A 16,032-nucleotide genomic window follows, 5' to 3' on the forward strand; every position below is an offset into this window, starting at 1 on the left:
GCATTACTGTAGATATTTAAAGCACACATTTCATCCCTCCAGAAAATCATGGGGAAGAGTAATTTGTTAAGGGTGCTGGGAATTGTAGCTCTGTGAAGGGTAAACTACAGTTGATAGAATTTGAGATGTAGGAGTTGCACTTTAAATGCTCTTATATGCATCAAATAAAGGAATGAATGAATGTGCAGGGTGTCTTTGTTCAAAGGGATTTATCAAAAGAAAAAAAGAGATTTAAGGGCAAAGTTTGGCCATATACCAACAATACAGGGAGGTACCGGCAGGGAGGCAGTTAAAGTTGGTCTGCTCTTCATCACTTGGGATAACATTTGGGTTTCACATGATGAAATGCCCCAGTTATGCATCACTCCTTAATAACTTGGAACCAGGTTACCTACAAGATTGCCTTGTCCCACACATGCCCAGTCGACTGCTTCAGTTGGTGGATTTGGTACTAAGTACTACAGGTGCCACATAATAAATACCCTGGCTATTGAGATCATGTAGGCACCTTCACCTTTACTCTTTTTCGGTGCCTGCTTAAAACATTATTGTTTAGATAAGCGTACCCAGATGCTTAGAAAGTAGAAGTAATTTAAATCTGTTTTAGTATTTTAACTTTTGAATGTTTTGAAGTAGGGATGGGAATTTTTCATCATTTTACTGCTTATCTTTTTGTACACCACTTTGAGGGGGTGTATAAGCAGTACACCACTTTGAGGGGGTGTATAAGCAGTATATAAATTTCATTCAATACTTAAATGAATAGTAATAATTATATATCTTATTTACAAATTTATAATCTGCACTTTCATAAGCACATAGCAAGACAGAGTACAACATATAAGGATAAAATGATCCAAAGAGCCATAAAAACATAAAGATATATTAGAACTGGGTAAAGGGGAAAAGGAAATCATATTGCAAAGGCCTGTCTAAACAAGTTTTCAAAGGATGCCTGAAGGAAAGGAAGGATGGTCGTTATTATTACTATTGTTTAAAAAGTTTATTTATTATTCATTGGATTTGTATATGGGCTTTCTCCCCAGGCAGCTTTCAGTTTAAAGTACAAAGACATAATATAACATTCAAAATTGGGGTGGCGGTGGAGACTTCCCTTGCGTGTTGGGTAATTATTATACAAAATCAACTAATGTACTGTTATATTTCGGATAGGTTTTGCAACAAGTGTGAATCTGGTTTATCCCCGCGGATGTTAGGCACCCAAACTAAACCGTTTCAGTGTCCCCAACCAAGCAAAATACTTTGAATACCTTAGAGACGCTGGAGCGGGTTCAAATGGGGGAAGATGTACAGAAGAACGAGCCAAAAGGCAGGGCATCGGGGCTCTCAGAGGGGCTATGCCAGGGAGGCGGGCACCAGCCGCTAGGAAGGAGGAGTTTGCCAGCCGTCAGTCGGCTTTCCTTTGCAAGCAAACACACCATTTATTTTTGTTTCCTTATTTCACAGCGATAGTCACATCTGGAAAGGTGGCGAACAAGTGGGCGAGGAAAAGGAACGGCCGCCTTGGAGCAAGGGCTAGTAGCAGCCATGGGCAGGTGCGCTAAGATGGCAAAAATGCCGAAGGAGTGGTTTGTTCAGCGTTGCCAGGCTCTCCTCGCGGCGTCTGGCTCGGCGTTGCGCCAGGGATACTTGACTTTGCCGCTGGTAAGTTTGACATCACTACGTTGCAAAGTTGAAGAGCGAAGGGAGAGCCGAAATTGAGCAAAAGCAGGCGAGAGCCACAGGGGAATTCCCACAACATGACGTCGCACCTCTCTCCCCCGGCATTAAAAGACAAATTTTAAACTTGGCGGGGCGGGGGGGGGCGGCGGAGAGAATGTGGATATCATATGGGTTTAAAACAAACAAAAATATTTCCCTTGAATTTAATGATCGTGGGGTTTTCCTCAAGTTAAGTTTTACTCAGGAGTAGACCCATTGAACTCAATGGAGCTAGGTTAGTTGCGTCCATTTTCAATGGGTCTACTCTGAGTAGGGCTGCTAACATTGGATGCAGCCTCATGAGCCAATGTCTGAAAATATATATATATATAGCTTCTCTCTTTGGAAGAATAAAACTATCTCAATGCTTTTGGCAAGCAACACTGGTTCTAACTTCTTGAAAAATTAATGCTGTTTCTTGCAAAGATGATGTCGTCTAAGGACGATGCATCTCTGGCAAATTGCCACGGACATACCGTAGTTTTGTTTTACAGTGCAATTTCTCCTCGGAAATTAGCTGGGTTTTATAGGGTTTGTTCCCCGGGTGTGTTTGGCTTGTGCAAAAGTTCACTGCGAATTGCAACTTTTCTTCGATGGTGTTGTAAAAGGTAAATAAGCTGCCCTATCAATAATAAACTTGGAAACTATTTTAATACATCAGAAGAATTCCTGGTTTAATTTTTACCGAGGTTTTAATGATTTAGCAAAACATTAAATTGCAGTTAATTTTTTGGTGTCTCTTTCTCCCCATTGGAGATTATGCAGCTTAAAAATGAGTTTAACGCAGAGGTGACCCACCCCACAGCATCAGGAACAGGACTTTGCAAGCATGCATAAGGGTGGTTATGCTAGATGTATTTAAAAGGTTTCAGTTCTGCCTCCCCATTTCTGTGGTGGAAGAAGAAACTCCTGCGTTTCTCTATGGCAGGGATGAGGAACAACAGATATGGTTGCAGTACCGTTCTCCTCATTCCTGTCACTGGCCGTGCTGGCTGGAGCTGTTGGGAATTGGAGTCCTAATACATAGGGAGGTTAGAGCTGGAAATGGATCGAAATAGGACAGCCAAAATGAGGAAGTGCGCAGAAGAAAGGTTTGTTGAGACAAAAGACGAATAAGTAGCAACATGATAGAGGTGTATGGCAAGGAGAAAGTGGACAGAGAATTTTTCTCTCTCACACACACAATACTAGAACTCAGAGACATCCCAGTGAAGCTGAAGATTGGAAGGTTCAGAACAGACAAAAAAAATAATAGTACTTCTGCACTCAGTGGTTCCCAAAATTGGGTCTCCAGCTGTTGTTGGACTACAACAGCATCCCTGACCACCGGTCCTTCTAGCTGGAGACCCAAGTTTGAGATTGATTAGAATTTGCTCCCACAAGAGGCAGTGACGGCCACCAACTTGGAAGGCTTCAAAAGAGGAGTAGACAAATTCATGGAGGATCAAGCTATCAATGGCTACTAGCCATACTGGCTATGTGTTGGAGGCAGTAAGTCTCTGGACAGCTGTTGCTGGGAATCACAAATGGGGAGAGCACTGTTGTACCTGGGTCCTGCTTGCAGGCTCCCGTGAGGCATCTGGGGTTGGTCACTGTGAGAACAGGAGGCTGAACTATATGGACCTCTGGTCTCATCAAACAAGGCTCTTCTTATGTTTTTATGTCACAAGTTCTCCACTCCTGTGGTGTTATTAAACAATCACTGTTTCCCCATCTCCCAGACACATTTCCTGCTTTTCAGAATACTTCAATGACCTGTATTTACATTGTCTAAGTTTGGAGGCCTATTCAGCTGATGTAGGATCTGGTTTCTTCTCCCCACCCCACCCCTCCTCCAGGTTATGAGCTTCTCTTTGCTAATGTATCCAGTGCTGAGAACCCTTGTCCTCCATTTGCACTCTGCTGTTACTGGTAGCTATATTCCTGGATCTCATTCAATTGCACTCGTCAATTGCCCCAACGAACAGACTGCGAGAGACATTGCAAGGTAGGGTGACTTGACACATTCTTGGCCCAAGCGGGTCAATGAATAATTGAAATATACTAGTTTGTTGAAGTATTGAGTGGCTTGTTTGTGCTGTTGTTACATACAGCTGAGAACATTCCACTCTTTATTCAGAGGTTAAGAGATCAAGGTGGGATGGGAATGAGCTTCTACAGAACAGAGTCATATTTCTCTTATACAGAGCTAGACCATTTGTCTATCTAGCTCTCAAGGATCAGAAATGAGGGGAGTTATAGGCCAAGAGTAAGGTCTAGGTCTGTGGAACAACATTCCTGTCAAGACATGACAGGAACCCACTATCTGCACCTTCCAGAAACAATTGAAGATTTGTTGTTGTTGCTGCTACAGGATTTCTCAGCAGGATAAATGGGTCTTTACCATGAATGTCCATTTGTTAGTGTTTTATTCATGTTTTAAATATATTTGAGTTTTGAGTTTTATATGAATTGCCTTCAGATGGTGGTTTAGAAGGTGATTAATAAATTAGGAGGAAGAAGAGCTGGAGGGTCACAAATTCATAGCCCTGCTCCAAGACTTCTCCCTATCATGCCAATATTCATAAGGACTAGAATCTTACTTCTAAAAACAAATGTGAATTTGGCACTTGTGTGGTATGGTAGCTGAAACTTAAGACACAGATTCAGCAATCGGACCACATAGGCCTTGCCTGTAAATCCCATAAAGGGGATGTGGCAAGCAGCTTTGAAAAGTCAGAGAGGGGAAATTCCACGTGTCCAAAGTCTAGCTTCTGTTTCTGAGTCTGAATGACTCTCTGTTTCAAGCACTCTCTGCCAATGAAATAAATGTTTACCAAGCAAAGCAGAGTTCCCTGGGGCACCTCTGTGTAAATAGAAAAACTTCTCTCCACCCCACCTTTTGCCCCATAAGCATAAAGCAGAAAGGAAGTGCAAACAGCCTGTTTTGCCCAGAAAATACAAACATGTTGTGGCAGCATCTCCTTTCCATTGTGAATATTCATACCTTCCTGCTACCAGTCATATTTGCTTGCAGTTAAGAGTGAGGCTTGATGCGCAATAGTAGAGCATCTGCTTTGCATGCAGATTCAATCCCCAGCGCCTCCAGGTGGGGCTGGGAATGACTTCTGCCTGCCTGAAATCCTGGGGAGCTACTGCCAGTCAATGTAGATAATAGAAAGCTAGATGAATGCATAGCAATCTAAGGCAGCTTCCTATGTTCTTTTGGGATAGGGCCATAGCTCAGAGGCAGGGCATCTGCTTTGCAAGAAGGAAGTCCCAAGTTCAAGCCCTCCAAGCAGGGCTGAGAATGATTCTTCTCTGAATCCATGGAGAACTGCTGCCAGTCAGTGTGCAGATGATGCTGGACCGATGTCCTAACTCAGCAGAAAGCAGATTCTTGTGTTCCTGTTCATGTGTACATGCCATGCACAGTGAGCAACTCCTGAACTCAGGTGGTGAGCAATGATAAGTCTGCCTCTCAGAAGGAGCCACTGAGAAAGAGGAGAGAAGAATCAACATGTTTGGAGCAACTCTGAGGTTCACAGGATTACAACAAATCTAAGGTTGTTGTTTCTTTAGGGGATGGGTAGCAAAATCAGTAGCCATGGTATTTGGAGCATCCTGGGACTTTGCCTGAGTAAATCTATCCTCTAGGAAGCTGTCTGAAAGAGAAAATCCACTGGAAGAAAAGAGGTCACAGTACAAACAACAGCTGCCTTTTTATCCTACCCTTGAAAAAGGTCCTACTCTTCACTGCTTCTGTGTAAGGGAAAGGAACTAAACTTATTCCCATGCATCCCCCACTGTGGAGGTTTTGACTGTCTGGACTTTGCTCTTAAAATGGTGTGCTAAGCGCAGCTCTGATCATGATCCAATATGTGGATTAAACATTGTTCAGTCCTTTTGGGAACAGGGTGTTTTTGCGAAATAACTTTGGTGCATCCACTGTCTGCTTAAGCAATGGTGTGTCATGACACTCCCCTAAATACACAACCTAAAATTGCATAAGGGGCACACACAGAAAATGTATGTCAAGACTGTTGTTTATTATCACTAAGGACATGTGTTGTTTATTATCATTAAGGATCAGGCAGGACTACTGCAAAACAAAGAACTTTGTTTAAACAAGCTTTCTTTAACTCCTCTCTTTCTCTGACTCTCCTGCTCACTCTGCATACTTTCTGATATGAATCACTTCCAGGTAGCTTTCTCTTAACCTATGTCTTCCTTTTGTGTCACTAAGTTTCGCATGCTTACCACTGTCCTAGCTCTCTTACTTAGTTCCACATACATTAATGCATATTTCCTTTTATAACTTTAACCAAATAAAATTATTATTACAGTTAACTATATAGTTTTTAAAGTCCATATACCCCCGTGAATATGGACCCTAAATCGGCAACGTACAGAGAGTTGTTGATTGAAACAGAAAACCAGTTAAAATTGAAAGACTTTAATGAAGTTAGAGAGAACGTAACAGAATGGTTACAATATTTTCAGCTAAATGAAATGTTTAAGAATGATAAAAAGATGGGATTTGCGTATGAAATTTCAACTTTTCAGACAGAAATAATAGAAAATGATACAAAATTATTATCTAAAATGTACAATCTATTGCTGGAATGGGAAACAAAGGATGAAGAGGTCAAATCAGTCATGATTAAATGGGCACAAGATGTGGGACACAATATTCAGATGGCAGAACAGGAAAAATTATGGGAGAATGATATAAAATTCACAGCATGTGTGGCGATTAAATAAAATTATATGAAAATGATGTATAGATGCTACTTAATTCCAGTTAAATTAACCAAAATGCATAAAACTAGGGAAAGCAAGTGTTGGAAATATAAAGCAACAGAAGGGACATTTTTTCATATGTGGTGGGATTGTAAAATTATAAAGAAATATTGGGAAATGGTTTATAATGAATTGAAGATGTTTAAAATAACCTTTGTCAAAAACCCAGAAGTTTTCTTACTAGGTATTATAGGAGTGGACCTACCAAAATTACAAAAGAACTTGTTTATGTATGCTACAACAGTTTCACGGACTTTTTTGGCACAATATTGGAAACATGAAGGTGTCCCATTCAAAGAAGATTGGCAAGTTAAACTAATGCACTATGCTGACATGGCAGAATTGACGATGAAATTAAGAGGAAGAGATGACAATGAATTTAAGGAAGAGTGGAAGATGTTTATTGCATATATACAGAAGCAATGTACACAGGCTAATACATTAGCAGGGTTTTAAGTTTACTTGTAATTTTACAATGAATGGATAATAGGTGATTTAAATATGTTATAAATTTAACAATGGACACGCAGCATGTTGATAAATAATAGAACCAAGGAAGGGATTAGAGTGAGGGAAGTCAATCTGGTTTGTTTTGTTTTTGTGGTTGTTGGTTTTTTTGGAAAATCAATAAAATATTATTTTTTAAAAAGAAGAGCTGCTTCGTTCCATATGCATTGATACAAAGGCAGTGGTGACTGGTGCCCATTGGAAATGATAGGGTGCATAGGAGACAACTACAGGGGGCCATAGGTGCATGGGCACCCACTGTAATATAATTGTAGGGGCTGGGCACCCACACAATCAATGAGAAAAGCCAGCAGGCAGCAGCGGTGCTGCCTCTGAAAGAGAAGCAGTTCAGCTCCGCCTTCTGCAGTCAGCCCAATGCACCCTTTTCCGGGGAGGGGGAGCCTGAGACGCAGAGGCAGAGTACAAGCCCCTCTCTGTGGAAAAGGGTGGCTCACTGGCTGTGAAGAGGGGGAGGAAGAGGAGCTGCCGCTGGTCGCCGCAATGCAGACGTTTGATGTCATACGTAATGCAGACGTTTGATGTATGTTGTGCATGGGACATCACACGCACCATGTGCAGGTGTGCGCATGCGATGTCACACGTCCACGTTGTGGCAGCGGGCACCCAGAATCCTGAAGGTGAGATGGCATCCCTGATAGGGTGGAAGCCCAGCCGTAGGGGGTGCCAGAGCCAATGCTAGTCAAAGCCAAATGATTATTCTTTTGTCACCATCCTCCTCCCTGCTGAATTCTGCAAGGGAACACTGAGACTAGGGAGGAGTAAATTGGCAGGCAGTGCCGTGCCCTAGGTTGGTTGTAAGCATGAAAGCAGGTGGAGGCTGGTGGAGTCTGTCTGAGAGCATCCTGAGGATTTTGGGATTGTGCCCCATTTGCCCTAAGGAACTAGCCTCTCTGTAAGGTCCCACCCACCTGTCTGACATGCTGTTTGTTCAGATGCAAGTAGCGTGCGTTTTATTTTATTATCAGGGAGCAACTTTGGAAGAGCCTTATCACTTAACTTTGCAGAGTGGGCAGTACCAGCTTTGTGTTTCAGAGGCGGGCAGCAGTTTCCTATAGGTGTTTCTCCCTAACATTGAAATCTGAGTTACAGAATTACACCTGAGTGAGTTACAGGTAGACTTAGGATGCACAGTGAATGGCGTATCCTTCCCAGTCTCCTGAGGCTGGGCTGAACGGCATGAAGCTGTTGTCTGTTGCCATTCTGGGTCCTTGGGTCCAGAAGCTGTAGCCTGGATGCACGGTGCGATGCTGGTTTCCTGTGGCGGCTGTGTGCGGTGCGCGGCTGACAGCTCAGCAGGATCCCATCCTCATCGCCAGTGAAATATACTGTATTTTTCGCTCTATAGGACACACTTTTTCCCCTCCAAAAAGTAAGGGGAAATGTGTGTGTGTCCTATGGAGCGAATGCAGGTTCCTTGGCTTCAGCAATAGCAACGCGAAGCCTCCGAAGTGCAGAGGGAGCAGAGGAAGAGCAAGACTCTCCTGGCTTCAGCGAAAGGAACCTGAAGCCTTCGGAGCGCAGCAGGACCTCTGCTTCAGCAGAGAGGGAGAGCTGTGTAGTGCCCCTTCAGCAAAGCAGGAGGAGAAATGGAAGGGGCTCTGTTTCTCCTGCCGCTTTGCTGAAGGGGCGCTGAGCAGAGAGGGGGAGAATTTTTTTTTTCTTGTTCTCCCCCTCTAAAACAAGGTGCGTCCTATGGTTGGGTGCATCCTTTAGAGCGAAAAATACGGTACTTGGAGTCCTGTAGTGATTTCATGCTCTTTATTGCAGCTTGTAAAACAGTGATTGAATTGCCCCCCAAACCCCAGGATTTTATATACATTATTTACACAATGAGTCCCGTCTGATTGGCTGATTCTGCTTCCCTCCTGGAGCCTGATTGGTCTTCTCCTGCAAGCCAATCAGTTGTTGCATTCTAGGATCCTACTTGCCTATTGTTCTAGGATCCAAGCTTAGTACATAACACCCAGGGTTTAACGTCTTGCTTACACCTTGGATATTTTGAATCTAACTTTTTCCTTCTGAGATTTGTGGCAGAGGAGACTGTACCATAGTGTGGACTGGACTATTAGGATACTGCCCTGTCAGTTCCAGCCTTTCCTCACCTGCCTGTTTTCTTACATCCAGCCCCGGGGGTGATACTAATCATCAGCTTCCTCCTCCTTAGTCCCCTTGCAGAACTCAACATGGAGGAAGATGAGGGCAAATCTAGAATTATTTGGTTCTGACCACTCCCTGCTTTCTGCCCCACTGCTGTCCTGATCACCACTCCTCAGGAGGAGCTCAGCAGCCTGACTATGGTTTAAGCCATTTGGCATGCAGCACAAAGTGTGCCTATTTATATTCCCCAGGCATTCCAAGACGCAGCATTGCAGTGGGAGTATTAGCAGCCAGTACTTTCTTGATCATCTGACTGTAAATGGTGGAATATAAAATGCCCTGAGATCTATAAATAGAATACAGAAAACAAGCTTATTCAACTCTGGGTGAATTTGAGAGAGAAAAGTGGGAGAAAGCAAATTCCAGACTAGAGATTATTTGGGGAGGGATTGCAAATAATTCCAGGCTCCGTAATAGCATTATATAAATGAATGCTGAGGCTGCCTTTGAAACACTGTGCCCAGTTTTGGTTGCCCAATCTGAAAAAGGATATCACAGAGCTGGAAAAGGTGCAAATAACAGCAACCCAAGTGATCAAGGGGTCGAAGCAACGCCCCTAAGAAAAAAGGCTACATCAATATTTTTTCCTTAGTTTATTTAAAGTAAGATGAGGATCGTGATATAAAACAAATGTGGGGGAACTTTTTCAAGCTGAGGGCCACATTCCCTTCTAAGCAACCTTTCGGAGGCCACATACCAGTGGAGGGAAGGGCCAGAGGCAAAAGTAGGCAGAGAAACAAATGCAAATTTTACTATTGTACAGTAGGCTGCTTTCTGCTATACACTCTCACCTCTGTATCCTCCATCCAATAAATCAAGAGGAGTGTTCAGAGTTCAAGGACACATTCCAGCCAGGCAAAAACACTCAAGGATATTGAGGGCAGGGCCGGTGAGGGATGTGGCTGGGGAAAGAGAAGGTGACTAGGGAACCTGGGGGATGTCCTAAGGGCCAGATAGAGAGACCTCGAGGGCCACATTTACCCCTCGCCAGGCCTGAGAGTCACCACCCCTGTCATATCACAAAACTGATGACACTGGGATGCCAGGTGCAAGGATACTTACATGCCAATTAACCTCTTCTGTTTCTCCTAGGGCAATTATGGAGAGAAAATTGGCTGCTTGCGTGAATATCCTCCCCAAGGCCTCATCCATGTGAGTCAAGAACCAAACCCATTTGACCACTCTGGAAGAATCTTGTGTGATTATACGTCTCCGAGGATACTCTGCATGTCTTGTTTGGTTGTTTGTAATTTTTAAGCATACTTTCTTCTTGGCTTTTTGTATAGGTATATTTGGAATGGAGAGATAGAGGAAACTACAGAGATACTTCTGGTAAGTGCAGTGGTGGCTGGTTCTTTAGAGTGAATGGGGCACTGCACCACCACCCTCATCCTGCCCTCAGCCAGCCCCCACCTGCCTGCCTCCTTCCTTACAACTAGTCCAGTTTCCTCCCTCCCCTCTCCCCTTTAATCTCACTGTTGCCCCTTGTAGAACTCAGCAGAAAGGGTGGGGGACAAAACTAGATGAAAACAAATTATTTTGAATCCCAAAATCAAATTTTACCATCATTCATTATTTCATTTCAGCTTTGTCCATCTACAAGGTGGTCTGCTTGGCTACAGCTTCACAAATAGACCTTATCATTAATGCAGTGTGGTGATGCCTAATCCACATATCTTCCCTTTCTGTTACAGCTGATGAAAACAAGGACTTCCAAAATCAATGAGTTGTCAGAATATATCAGGTGAGGTTTCTTATGTGGCTGGTTTGGTTTGTTGGTTGGTTTGTTTTGTTTTTGCAGAGGGGCAGGGACACGACACAGCTTAAATCTGTCCCAAAGAATTGCTTGCAACCAGTGATGGCTGGCTCCTATTAGGACTGGTAGGACAGAAGGCAGGGAGCCCAACAGCAGGTGGTGCTAGAGCAGCAGAGCCAACTGCCATCCTCCTCCCTGCTGAGCTCTACAAGGGCAACACTGAGACTAAGGAGGCAGAAGCTGTAAGCCAAGGCCACCCCCTAGACTGGTTGCAGGTAAGAAGGCAGGGCTGGCTGAGAGCAGGCTGAGGGTGATGATGCAGTGCCCCATTCACTCTAATAGACCAGCCTCCACTGCACTTATCAAAAGTATCTCTGTACAGTGGTGCCTCGCAAGACAACATTAATTCGTTCCGCGAGTTTTGTCGTCTTGCGATTTTTTTTCGTCTTGCGAAGCACGGTGTCGGGAAAGTTTTGGAAAAGCTTCAAAAACCACAAAAAGCTTTAAAAACCTCAAAAAAGGCTACCACACCACATTCTATGAGTTGCTCCTCGAAGTCAAGTCGCAACTGTATTAACGGTGTTAAGAAAAAGGAAACAAACTTGCAAGACGTTTCCGTCTTGCGAAGCAAGCCCATAGGGAAAATCGTCTTGCGAAGCAACTCAAAAAACAAAAAACCCTTTCGTCTAGCGAGTTTTTTGTCTTGCGAGGCATTCGTCTTGCGAGGTACCACTGTAGCTTCCTTTTTATCTCCATTTCAAATACAGTGGTACCTCAGGTTAAGAACTTAATTCGTTCCAGAGGTCCGTTCTTAACCTGAAACTGTTCTTAACCTGAGGTACCACTTTAGCTAATGAGGCCTCCTGCTGCTGCCGCGCTGCCACCGCGTGATTTCTGTTCTCATCCTGAGGCAACGTTCTTAACCCGAGGTACTATTTCTGGGTTAGCAGAGTCTGTAACCTGAAGCTTCTGTGACCTGAAGCGTCTGTAACCCGAGGTACCACTGTATACCTATACAAAAAGCCATGATGAATGTCTCAGCTTGGTGAAGCAGTGCTCTGTAAATAGAAGCTGCTCTGTGACGAGTTTAAAAGTCACACACACAAAGTTATCAGATGGACAAGCCAGTCCTCAAAGTAAGGTGGCCCACCCACTGGGCACACTCTGGTTGTGGCCCTCTATGCTGAATACCAAATCTGCAGCTGGTTGCAGGTTTGAGAGGGCTCCCTCAGGTTTTTTTAGGAAGTGATAACAGCCTGAAAGCACTCCCTAGCAGCTACTGACTGCCATTGTGATTTCCCACAATGCAGTGTTACTCCGGGGCATTGTGGGAAATGAAAATGGCTGTTTGTTGTAGACCCACCTGACCAGAATGTAGGAGGTGGGTGGGGCCCACATTGACACAAGTGGGCACTGCCATGATGTTGGGGCCTTGTCAGCTGCCCTAGGATACCAGGAGCCTACACCAGGCCTGACCAGATCCCACACATTCATGGTACCGTTGAGTGAAAAACACATGCACAGTTTTGTCACCCTGCAACCTTCTAATACAACAGTGGGAAGCCCACCAGACCTCCCAATTTGGCGCATTAATCAGTTTTGCCCAAGTCACACCCATCAGCCTCATACCTGAGGTCATATGGGTGAGGTAGAGATGCAGGGAGTTCAACCCTGCTTGGTTACTATCTTCCCACTCCTGTTGGCCAACCGTCCATCACATGACATGATTGACAAGTGTGTGGGCCTGCTGGCTGGAGCTTTATCTTCCCCTACTATGCCAAAATGCTCCTGCACGCCTGTTCTGATATGTGGCTCGTATACCCATTTTACCTGTAGGAATTCCATTCTTGCTTCATAGTAAGATGCAGATAATCTGTGCTTTTCTTCCCTCAGCTCTTTGCATCCATTTGCAATTCCCGAATTTATCAGCCTGCTCATTGACCAAGGAAACCCGGCCTATTTAAAATGGATGGAGGAGAGTATCCCGTATGATTAGCCATCATCATCCAGAAGATGCTTCTGGACAGACTTTCCCAAAGGACTTGTGGATATTGCCAGCTACCATAGCATGACAGTCCTCTCTTTTCGCAAACATGGTCAAGGTGGAAAAGCAACTGAGAATGCTCCGTTAGTGGTTCTGAGTTGCATGAGAGCAGGATCCTCTCTGGAAGAAACAGGATCTTTGTGTTGCAACTTGCTCAGTCTTGCAGTTTTGGTTAAACATTTTGTGGCTATAATTCTCCAAAGAAAGTAGCTGTACAAGAAGCAAAGTCTGAAATGTCTCCTAACATCCAGACAGGCTTACACAGTTGCCTCTCACACATTTTCGCTGGTATCTCAGAAACCAAGAAAATGGAGTTTTAAGGAATTCAGTGAACAAGAAGTAGCAGTGTGAGCCAACCCTAAGATTTGGTTTGGACCCTGATTGGGTGCTTCGGAAAACAGCTCAGTCTGAGACACTTCATGGGTTGCCCAATTTGGCTTGGGAGGTGCGCAAGTCTCCTTCATTTTCACCCACTCCATTCACTATTTCGGGGTGGCAGGCGAGGGGAGGCTATAACTTTCTTCGCTTTTTTGCAAAAGTGGGCGAAATTTACAGGCATTGCAATGGATCATTTACAAGCACTGCAATGCCAAATTACAAGTAAAGAGGTCAAAGGGCTTTTGTACTAGACACTGTTAGAGACTGACTTTTAAAAACAAACAGAAACACCTATAATTTCTTATTTTGGGGAGAACTGAGTGAAATTTGTGGCCATGATAATCCCTTGTGAGTGTATGACACTTACTCAGAAGTGGTTTTCCTGCAAGGACAGCTGCCATAGGTTGGGTGCTTCGGAAAACAGCTCAGTCTGAGACACTTCATGGGTTGCCCAATTTGGCTTGGGAGGTGCGCAAGTCTCCTTCATTTTCACCCACTCCATTCACTATTTCGGGGTGGCAGGCGAGGGGAGGCTATAACTTTCTTCGCTTTTTTGCAAAAGTGGGCGAAATTTACAGGCATTGCAATGGATCATTTACAAGCACTGCAATGCCAAATTACAAGTAAAGAGGTCAAAGGGCTTTTGTACTAGACACTGTTAGAGACTGACTTTTAAAAACAAACAGAAACACCTATAATTTCTTATTTTGGGGAGAACTGAGTGAAATTTGTGGCCATGATAATCCCTTGTGAGTGTATGACACTTACTCAGAAGTGGTTTTCCTGCAAGGACAGCTGCCATAGGTTGGGGGTGTGTAAAAAAGGAATCAAGACCCTGATGTTGGGAAAGATGGAGGGCACAAGGAGAAGGGGATGACAGAGGACGAGATGGTTGGATAGTGTTCTCAAAGCTACCAGCATGAGCATGACCAAACTGGGGGAGGCAGTGGAGGACAGAAGTGCCTGGCGTGCTCTGGTCCATGGGATCACGAAGAGTCGGACATGACTAAACGACAACAACAACAAAAAGGAATCAACCTTCTTTGGTGTTTTGTCAGCAATTGGGTCTGAAAATTGCAGACATGAGATAGGTGACTCTGAATCAGAGATCTGCCAAATTGCAGACAAATAGGTTCAGGGGTTTGGTGGTTTGATTTTGGGGTGGGAAGAATGAAAAAGGATTATCTTTCTAGTGGGCTTCAGGGGTTCCCACTTCAGCTCGCGCCCACCTCTGTGGAAAATATTAATCACTTCCAAAAAAGCTAAAAACCTTCTCATTCTTTAAATTCCCTATTCTGGCTTCTCCCTAAAAATAAAAATATATAAGCACCTCTCTCTCTTTCTCTCTCCTCTGAAAAACACTACTCACTTCCTATTCCATTTGCCTAGACATAAGTGGATTTTGTCTGTGCTCCTTGCACACAGACTAATCTCATCAAATTCAATGGGTGGCTGCAAATAGCTTCCATCTCATTCCAAAATGGCAGCCTTTCCCGGCCTGGTGTCCTCCAACATGCTGTCCTTCTTCATGCTGGCCGAGGCTGGGAGTTGTATTCCAAATGATATTGGAGGACACCAGGCTGAGGAAGGCTGGCACAAAGGCTTGCACGATCATTTTAAGTGCATGGGAAATTCATCTTTAATCTGCTGTCAGCCCATTATGTGATAAAGCTCCTACAACATCTGGAAATGGATTCTGCTCTCTTCCCCTCCTCAAAGTTATTAGAGCTATAGTAGCTAAAGCAAAATGACATGGTGTGTGTGTGAAACTAATCTGTTTATTCCTCCCCTTAAAATGTAGTTGTCATTCTCCACTCAAAAACAGAGAATTGAGGGGCAGAGGAATTTTTTTTTTCTGGTTCTGCTACCAGGAACAAGCCCAGTTGATTTTTTTCAACAGGAAAGGGGGGGTACAGTGCTGTGGAAAACTGGCAGATGTGCAAAGGATTGACCTGTGACTGCCCTACAACCCACCCTACCCACTGTCACAAATGTGTTGGTTTAAGAACATTTCTATCCCACCTTTTTGTTTAGAAAGCAAACACTTCAGACCCTTTATGGCACCTTTAAATTCTGTAGCCCATGAACTATCTCCGTGCCTGCCAGTGTTGGGCAAGAAACACATGTATCCAACTAACATCTGAATAATGCTTTCTGAAGCACAAGGGTAGAGATCTTGAAACCTTTCAGATATTGCCATGCTAAAGCTCCCATCGTCACTGGAAGCAGAGTCCCATCAACACGCAGGGGAATATTTTCTCTGCCCTTTGTCTACCACAGCTCAAGGGCTACATGCCCTTGTGGGCAACCTCACGAGGGCCATATGCCACTGGTGGACAGGGCCAGATGCAAAAATGGATGGAACAATTAATGTAAATGTCATCTTTGTGCAGTCGGCTAATTTCTAAGTGCACTCACAAATATCCTCCTGTGTCCTCCATCCCTGCAAGCAAGATGCATTATCAAGCTCGAGGACATACTGTGCCCAGGCAAAAACACTCACGTTATGAAACAAGGGCGTGGTCTGAGCATAGCTGTCAACTTTTCCCTTTTCTTGCGAGGAATCCTATTCGGAGTAAGGGAATTTCCCTTTAAAAAGGGGGAAAGTTGACAGCTATGGGTCTGAGAAGAATCCCAAGGGTCAGAGAGAGAGGCATGGAAGGCC

The 16,032-nt window shown here is 44.1% G+C and overlaps 1 protein-coding gene across 2 annotated transcripts; it reads left to right on the plus strand.

Moving 5' to 3' along the window:
• The first annotated feature begins 1,397 nt into the window (after positions 1 to 1,397).
• LOC114589437 (protein CutA homolog) lies at positions 1,398 to 13,619 on the plus strand. 2 transcript variants are annotated; one of them, XM_028715798.2, is made up of 6 exons: positions 1,401 to 1,665; positions 3,561 to 3,709; positions 10,282 to 10,341; positions 10,476 to 10,521; positions 10,884 to 10,933; positions 12,839 to 13,619. In XM_028715798.2, the coding sequence occupies exons 1-6, from the start codon at positions 1,549 to 1,551 to the stop codon at positions 12,939 to 12,941; spliced, it is 525 nt and encodes a 174-aa protein (XP_028571631.2). In that variant the 5' UTR covers positions 1,401 to 1,548; the 3' UTR covers positions 12,942 to 13,619. The 2 variants fall into 2 exon arrangements, with proteins under 2 accessions (XP_077778286.1, XP_028571631.2); XM_077922160.1 differs by lacking the exons at positions 10,476 to 10,521; positions 10,884 to 10,933 and having other exon boundaries at positions 1,398 to 1,665.
• The last annotated feature ends 2,413 nt before the right edge of the window (positions 13,620 to 16,032 follow it).

Source organism: Podarcis muralis, chromosome Z (genome assembly GCF_964188315.1).
Source record: "Podarcis muralis chromosome Z, rPodMur119.hap1.1, whole genome shotgun sequence".
NCBI classification, from domain to species: domain Eukaryota; kingdom Metazoa; phylum Chordata; class Lepidosauria; order Squamata; family Lacertidae; genus Podarcis; species Podarcis muralis.

Excerpts from the sequence above, each read along its gene's own strand:
- LOC114589437 (XM_028715798.2), top strand. The coding sequence starts at position 1,549 with ATGGGCAGGTGCGCTAAGATGGCAAAAATGCCGAAGGAGTGGTTTGTT. Across the intron at positions 3,710-10,281 it reads ACTGCGAGAGACATTGCAAG|GGCAATTATGGAGAGAAAAT; the intron begins GTAGGGTGACTT and ends TGTTTCTCCTAG. Across the intron at positions 10,522-10,883 it reads AAACTACAGAGATACTTCTG|CTGATGAAAACAAGGACTTC; the intron begins GTAAGTGCAGTG and ends TTTCTGTTACAG.